General features: G+C 38.6%; 1 protein-coding gene across 3 annotated transcripts in view; it reads left to right on the forward strand.

Moving 5' to 3' along the window:
* Nucleotides 1–3,991, forward strand: part of LOC138017881 (dual 3',5'-cyclic-AMP and -GMP phosphodiesterase 11-like) — a 29,920-nt gene extending 25,929 nt beyond the window's left edge. The window contains exons 21-23 of one of the 3 annotated variants that reach the window (XR_011125947.1): nucleotides 1,211–1,309; nucleotides 2,871–2,997; nucleotides 3,545–3,844. Coding sequence is in view for 2 of the 3 variants with exons in the window: in XM_068864872.1 (XP_068720973.1) it covers nucleotides 1,211–1,309; nucleotides 2,871–2,900 (129 nt within the window). In the remaining variant the exon portion in view is untranslated. Of the gene's footprint in view, nucleotides 1–1,210; nucleotides 1,310–2,870; nucleotides 2,998–3,544 lie in introns of all 3 variants that reach the window. The other 2 variants (XM_068864871.1, XM_068864872.1) reach the window with 2 other exon arrangements.
* The last annotated feature ends 3,509 nt before the right edge of the window (nucleotides 3,992–7,500 follow it).

Raw genomic sequence — 7,500 nt, forward strand, 5'->3', positions numbered from 1 at the left:
ATTTGAACTTTTGTATAACTCTCGATAAAAACGTTTTTGTTCTTGAAGAATGTCATAGGGATCTGTCTTTACGACGCCGCTTATTACTAGTTTCCTTATATGCTTTTTTACATGATTTCTTTTTTCTAAGTTTAGGAAGTATTTGGTACTTTTCTCGCCGTGTTCATGCCATCGTGCTCGGGCACGGATTATTATTCCGTTGACTTTTTCATCATAAAATGATTCGAGCTTATCCTTAGCCGCATTTAAATTGTCGCCATTCGAATCATTGGGGTTCGTTTCGAAAACCTGTTTCGCTTCAGTATATTCTTTTTCAAGTTTTGATCCTCTTTCGTTTCTCTCCTTTGCCTTCTTTTTGGAATATTTTATAGCATGAGCTCTTATGTTATATTTTATCCAATCCCAAATGTTACGGTGGTCTGAAAGTTCTTTTCGGCCTTCCGTGATCCAAATTGGTACCATTTTTGTAAGGTCATCAATGTACTCATCATCCTCCAATATGGAGGTGTTCATCTTCCAGAACCCAGGACCCTTAGCCTCTTTGTCCACGTTCCCAAATTCTAAATAGATAGCAGAATGGTCAGTTCTGATGGCGGGGATTATATTTGTGGCTTTGACCCAGTCGTGTAAATTATTAGAGATCAACCAATAATCCAGGCGACAAAATATCGGCGGAAATTGTTGACTCCAGGTAAAACTTTTAGTTTGTGGGTTTTTAACTCTCCATATATCTACAAGATCTAATTGACTTTGGACATCATTGATGGAATTTATCACAGATTTCCTAGGTGTCATTATGCCACCTTTTTTGTCCAGTGTAGGATTCAGAGGACAATTGAAATCACCTCCAATCACAATATTTTCTTCTGAATCTAAATTTTCGGTCTGCAGCTTAGTTAACACATTTTTGAGGAATTTAATGATGTCTTCGTCTTTGTTTGGTGCATAAATGTTTACAAGAACATACATTTTATCTTTGATAGCGGCTTTAAGAACAATGCATTTTAATCCAATGCTCCCATAAGGCAGCCCAGTATAATGTTAATGCATTGTAAAGAATCCAATCTACTGTCATGTTGTGCAGTGGATTGACTGACAAACTATTCCACATTGAAGTCTTCTTGTAGTGAAGTCAGAATTGCAAAATCAAGGCAATTGCTTCAAAGTTGTTTTCAACGTTCAGTTAGAAACATCTCTGTCACTTTTGCAGGCCTTTGCACAAATGAGTCCAAAACTCTCACCTCTCAAGGATGGCTGTAGAGAAAACAAACGACAATGGCAAAAGCTGGCTGATGAACATAAAGCAGAGGTACATGTACAGTACTATTTACGAAATTTATGTTAGTGTTTTGAACTTAAATCAGTCAAAGTTAAGGATTGATTGACGCATTTTTGCTCACAGTGTCCCTCATGTTGATGAGCCTCAGTGTCACTCATATTGATGAGCTTCAGTGTCCCTCATGTCGATGAGCCTCAACGTGCCCCTCATGTTGATGAGCCTCATTTTTTGGGGCAAAATCTTGACATAAGACAATGTCTTCTGTTGGAAAATGGTTGCTAGGATACTCAGTAGATCCCAAGAAAGATAGCAAATTTGATGCACCCTCATGTTGATGAGCCTCCTAGTGTCCCTTATTTTGATGAGCCTCATAGTGTGCCTCACGTTGATGAGCCTCATAGTGTGCCTCACGTTGATGAGCCTCATAGTGCCCCTCATGTTGATGAGCCTCTGTGTCCCTCATGTTGATCAGCCTTTAGTGTCCCTCATGTTGATGACCCTCGTAGTGTCCCTTATGTTGATGAGCTTCATTGACCCTCATATTGATGAGCCTCATAGTATGCCTCACGTTGCTGAGCTTCATAGTGCCACTCATGTTGATGAGCCTCAGTGTCCCTCATGTTGATGAGCCTCATAGTGTCCCTCATGTTGATGAGCCGCATAGTGCCCCTCATGTTGATGAGCTTCAGTGTTCCTCATATTGATGAGGCACAGTAGAGAACTTGTGTAAGTGCTGACGTTGCCCGTGCTTGTCACGCACAAATCTGTCACATTCTGGGCTGTTTACAGTAGCCCACTTTCAATATTAAAAGTCAGTCCTTAACAAAAGGCATCATCTCGAGGCTCTGGGGATAAACTCGTACAAGTCCTTATATTTATCCCTCAGAGTCTGGAGATAAAGACTTTTGTTTAGGACTCAATTTAAAATATCCAAAGTGGCCTATTCTATTCAAGTTAAGTGCAAAAAAATTAGATAATAAATAGCTTATTAGGTGTGTTGTTGTATAGTATTGCTGAGTATTGTAATACGGTACAGCTTATAAAAACACTCAATGATACTACACACCAAAACATCTAATAAGATTTATATAATTACCCAAGTTATTCTCGTATTTTGATTGGTTCTTGCCCATGATCTATTAGAGGACAGACGCACGATTGACGTCACCATCATAAACCAGCTTTTATGCAAATAAAGTTTCATTCTTTATTATATATAACAAATAGATTCCATGTTGCCGTGCGTCTGTTCAGTAATAGATCATAGAAGACGTCAAAATGTTCTAAGAACGTCAGTGACACACTCGGCTGTCGCCTCGTGAGCCACTTTTTTGTTCTTACCACATTTTGACGTCATCTGTGATCTATGACTGAACAGACGCACGGCAACATGGAATCTATTTGTTAAATATTTAGCTCATCATCCCACAGAATTTCACGTACTAGGGTTGTGAAATGTGGTCTGAGGTTTATAGTATCGTCGTTACCCAAAAAGAACCAAGGAACCACGTGACTTGTCATTTATCCAGCTCACATGTTTAATTTTTTTTTGCGGAGTTTTCAACCATCGTTGTTCACATTGCTTCTGCAGATTGAAAATCACGTGTGGAGAAAGAGATGAGATTGGAAGTAATGTAAATACTGAATCTTCATTATTTTGTTCTTGTCTTTGTATAGCCTTAGCTGAGATGTGCATGCATGATATAGGTTTTACCTAGGTATGTGAACTTTTCACTCATAATTAAAATAAATTAAACAAATAAAATATATTGGCTGTGCAGTTCATGTCATTATCATGGTCATTTTGTTTGTTATTAATATCTCCAAATAATTATTAATAATTATTTTTTTGAATGAGGATAAATTAAATTCAATAATTAATAGTAAATTTAAAACTAACGAGGACTTCTTTGACTAATAATAACCATGGTGATATTAACAAGAATAATAAAAAATTGACGATAACTTTGATTTAAATAGGGTTAATATTAATTTAAAGCAATAACAACAACTTGAAAACGATAACCAAAATAATTTTCACTTTCCTCTCACTCTAACACGCGAAGAAAATTCTATGAATTGTTATTATAGAGTACAATTGTTTGGTTTTTCTTTTAACCTTTTCTTGGTCTTTGATGGCTTGTCTTGTTGAGAGCACATTGAGACATCACTGTTGTCAAATCATTCGTTGTTCAAGTGGTGGAAACAGCGTGTTTCTTGTTGTCCATTTTGCCTCTGAGAATTCTTTCCTGGATTGCATTTCAGGTTCTTATGGGAAATGAATCTGGACTTGCATTGTATTGCTCTAAGGGACCTGTGGTAACATTTCGTTCATGCAACCGATAAATAGGATAATTATTATTATTGTATGTTCTAAAAAGCAATCCATGTAGATAAAGTATCCACGAATCGAATTTTCCACAGTGCGGTAGATCGTAGCCAATCGTGTGGTTGTAAAAAGTAATGTTATTTTTCGTTGCATAGTGAAATGATCCCGCAAGATTTCGCTTTGTGTACAATACTAAGTCTTTAAAGGGCGGATTAAAAGTATTCTGTTTCTGCTAATGTTCTAGTGTGGTCGGTAATAAACATCGTTAGCAGTGCATCTTGTCTTCAAGTGACCTGTAAAGTATAAATGGGAATTAAAGAAGGTTTAGAGTGAAATGGACAAAGGCTAAATAAACCATCTTTACTATTGCTTTTTGCCTCAAACTGCAAGTGTGTTCGTGTCCCTTCAATGGTGCAGACTTGTTAATTAATACGGCCGCGTGCCTAATCGAGTGCCTTAAAACCAGGACTTAAATAGTTTTGGCAATCGCAACAGAGAATTGTTTTCGTTTCGCCAGAACTAAAAACCAGTTCGCCCCAAATTTAAGTCCATTCGTCCGATCTGAAAAGAATAAAAGTTAATAGGCATTTCCGAGGTCATATCTCAGTCCGCCTCCTTTTCAAAGCGTGTCTAAGTGCGAAGTTTTTCTTATGAAAATTAGTTTTCATTCATAACTAGAGTAGAACTGATTACCATCGCAAAAACACGGTACTTAGACTTGCTTTCAAGAGAAGGCAGACGTGAACTCGGAAATGGCCTTTTTGGTCTTGTTATTACGTATAGGCAGAACGGACGGACAGGCTTTGGGCGAAACGAACTACTTTAGCCGAGTGCTGGGACATGAAGATGTGATGAGGCACTCCCATAAAGTCTACAAATACCTATTTTACCTTCAAATGCCACTGCAGAACATTTCAAATTCCGTTTTCCGTGAATCTTCCATTACTTGTGTTACATGTGAACCTAGGCAGTTACCGGTACAAGATTTAAAATTACAGGTTCCTGGTTTACCCAATTTATTACTACGACTCACCAGTGCGAAGATTGTTTACATTACTCGTGCATTAACACGAAAAGAGATAGCTTTGGATTTTTCAACAATATATATCGCTTTAATCTAACCCAAAATCATTCAGATAGTCGAAGCTTTATATTTATGACTCATTTCCTTCGCTTTGTGTGTGTCACCCCCCTAACATTGATGCTTCCAAATTGTCATGTTTGAAACACGCCACCAAGGTAGCACTGCCGTTTCTTTTCAAACTAGCCGCGTTTTGCCAAGCGCAACCTTTTGAGAGAATTCAATTTTGAACAAATTTGTTTGCGGCTATTATTTCCATTGGTTTACAGTTTACTCTTTGTTGGATTTAGAGGTTTTCTTTACGTAGCCTTTAAGGCTTTAAGACATTGTTTTTTCCGTTAACACTAGAGCTACGAGTTTAGTTAAAGTAATGGTAAATTCATCTCCGGGTTGCAGACAAGGAAACCAAGCCAACAATTTCTGTAATTTGTTGAACCAATTTACAGTGCTGGTGGCTGAGTTCAAATGTAATCACTGGAGTAACTGTTCACTGTCCTTTTCATTGGTACTGGAATGCAATGGCCATCACCTTTTTGCGAATTCTATTTAATGAAAATCATTGTAAACAAAAAAGTGAAGAGTTTGTGAATGTCTGTCTGTCTTTTGACGAATTCGAGTGAAATTAGTGAGATGTATTCAAGTTTTACTTCCCGAGTTGTCCTCTTTCTCTTCTCATAGACCGAGTTTCATTCGTGTGTCGTAAAACCAAAACTAAAGTAATTACTTTGGCCAATCAAAAAGGACGGGGTAGTCCGGTAAACCAATCAAAACTCGAAGTAATTACACGTAGCCGACACAAAGCGCGGGAAAATGTGCACGCGCGAGCCACGATTGGTTTTGTTTTCACTTCTGCTTGGGTGAAAAAAATGGCGCGAGAACTTTAAACCAATCACTGAGTGAAGTAATCATAAACCAAAGCAATTCGCTAATTACTTTCGACACGCAATTGAAAACCGTTCTATCCAGAAATACACGTAATTTAATGCACGCCTAATATTAACATGCAGCGCCTTTTCAAGGGAACCTCCACTAAAACAAGAAAATAACTTTAAACCACAGAACATAATGTTTACAATCCAAATTGTTTAAACTTTTCCCAATGAAAGCGTTTGTATCCGAAAAAGTGAATTTCAAAAAGGCTTGTTTTGGCTGACAAATTTCCCGGGCGCCGCCATCTTGAATAATTGTGACGTGTCGTGGTTGACCTATTGTGTCAGAACAATAGGGCAACCACTGCACGTGACAATTATTCAACATGTCGGCGCCCGGGAAATTTGAAAGCCAAAACAAGCGTTTTTGACATTCATTTCTTTCCGATTCAAACGCTTTCATTGAATTTTGACTGTAAACAGTATGTTCTGTGGTTTAAAGTTATTTTCCTATTTCTAGCAATGACGTTAGTAATTACAGTTGTTAGTTTGTTTTGTTTTTCTGGTGAGGCTAAAGAGGCAGCTGTTTATCTTTCCCTGAGGACCGGAAATTAAGGAAACACTTTGTGACGTCAATTGTCTGCATTTCCAGACGGGAGTGATGTTGAAGTTGGGATGAAGAGCACGGAGGGTTTCAGACGCCAAAATCGGCTTTCATGTGATTACATACATATCTGGACATACGGATTTCACTTGTGTCCAAGCAGTGAACGTTCGAGTTTGCTACCCTAGTAAGCATGTATGGTTGCGAAAACCTTAACTCGGAAATAACACGAACAAAAACATTGACTTCAATCTTCAGGGTTTTCGACAAATTTGTAAAGTAGCGGATATATTTCTGAAAACACCGGGCATGACATTTTTGGCGCCCGCAAGGCGTCTTGCGAACGCTCAAGGCCCGAGCTCCCTAGCGGGAAGTCTGGGGGCATGAACACTCAGAAACGCTGTTTCCAATGTTTCTGGAACCCAAGAATCAGTTTCCCAGGCAAGGCTGGAGTTAAAAAAGTAAGTTAAAAAATAAAGCAAACCCCTCAAATATTGGCATCAAATTACCGGACATGGAATGGGAAACCATCGGACGAAACGTCCGGCCTCAAACGAAAACCCTGAATGCTTAACGGAACATTTCGTATCGTAATAGACCTTTTCGGCTTGTACATTTTGTTTTCCCAATACAGATCATGTGATAATACTCAGGAGGATTGGTCCTTTGTTTTGTTCATTAAAAAGAGTGCATGCAGGCATATTCATGCTTGCATGCCCTCATTTTAATGAACAAAACAAAAGACCAAACCTCCTGAGTATTATCACATGATCTGTATTGGGAAAACAAAATGTACAAGCCGAAAACGTCTATTGATCGACTCACAATTCGCAGTGGACCATTTTAAAGTTGTAGCTAGGTTACCTGGTCTAAGAATGGAAGCGAGGCTGCCGGTGACCCTGCTTTGATATAAATCTTTGTGCTGTTCTAATGTTAATGTAGACTAATTAGAATTACAACTACACAATGTACATGATAAAAGCAGTGAGGGCTGTATCAATCAATACAAAGTCACAGGTTGCTTCAGCCCCATACTTAAGGTGATTCCCTTGTTTTGCACCGCGCATCTCATACTGCGCATAACATTGCGACTTCGAAGGTGTCGGCTTTTCTCGCCGGGCCATCTGAAGAGAGACAACAAAGGCCGCTGTTGTTGTTCAAAACCCTTAAGCGCAATCATGATAACTTTTCTCGGTTAAGAAGTTGTTGTTTGGAACACGCCACAGTCCTTTCGCGGAAAATGATTATTTTGAAGCTGAAATTGCCCCTTTGTCGTCTTATTGCGAAGAAACGAGCGCGGTGATCCCCCTTAAAGAATGGTTTTATTTACTCGTAATA

The sequence above is a fragment of the Montipora capricornis genome, chromosome 9 (assembly GCF_036669925.1).
Source record: "Montipora capricornis isolate CH-2021 chromosome 9, ASM3666992v2, whole genome shotgun sequence".
NCBI lineage: Eukaryota > Metazoa > Cnidaria > Anthozoa > Scleractinia > Acroporidae > Montipora > Montipora capricornis.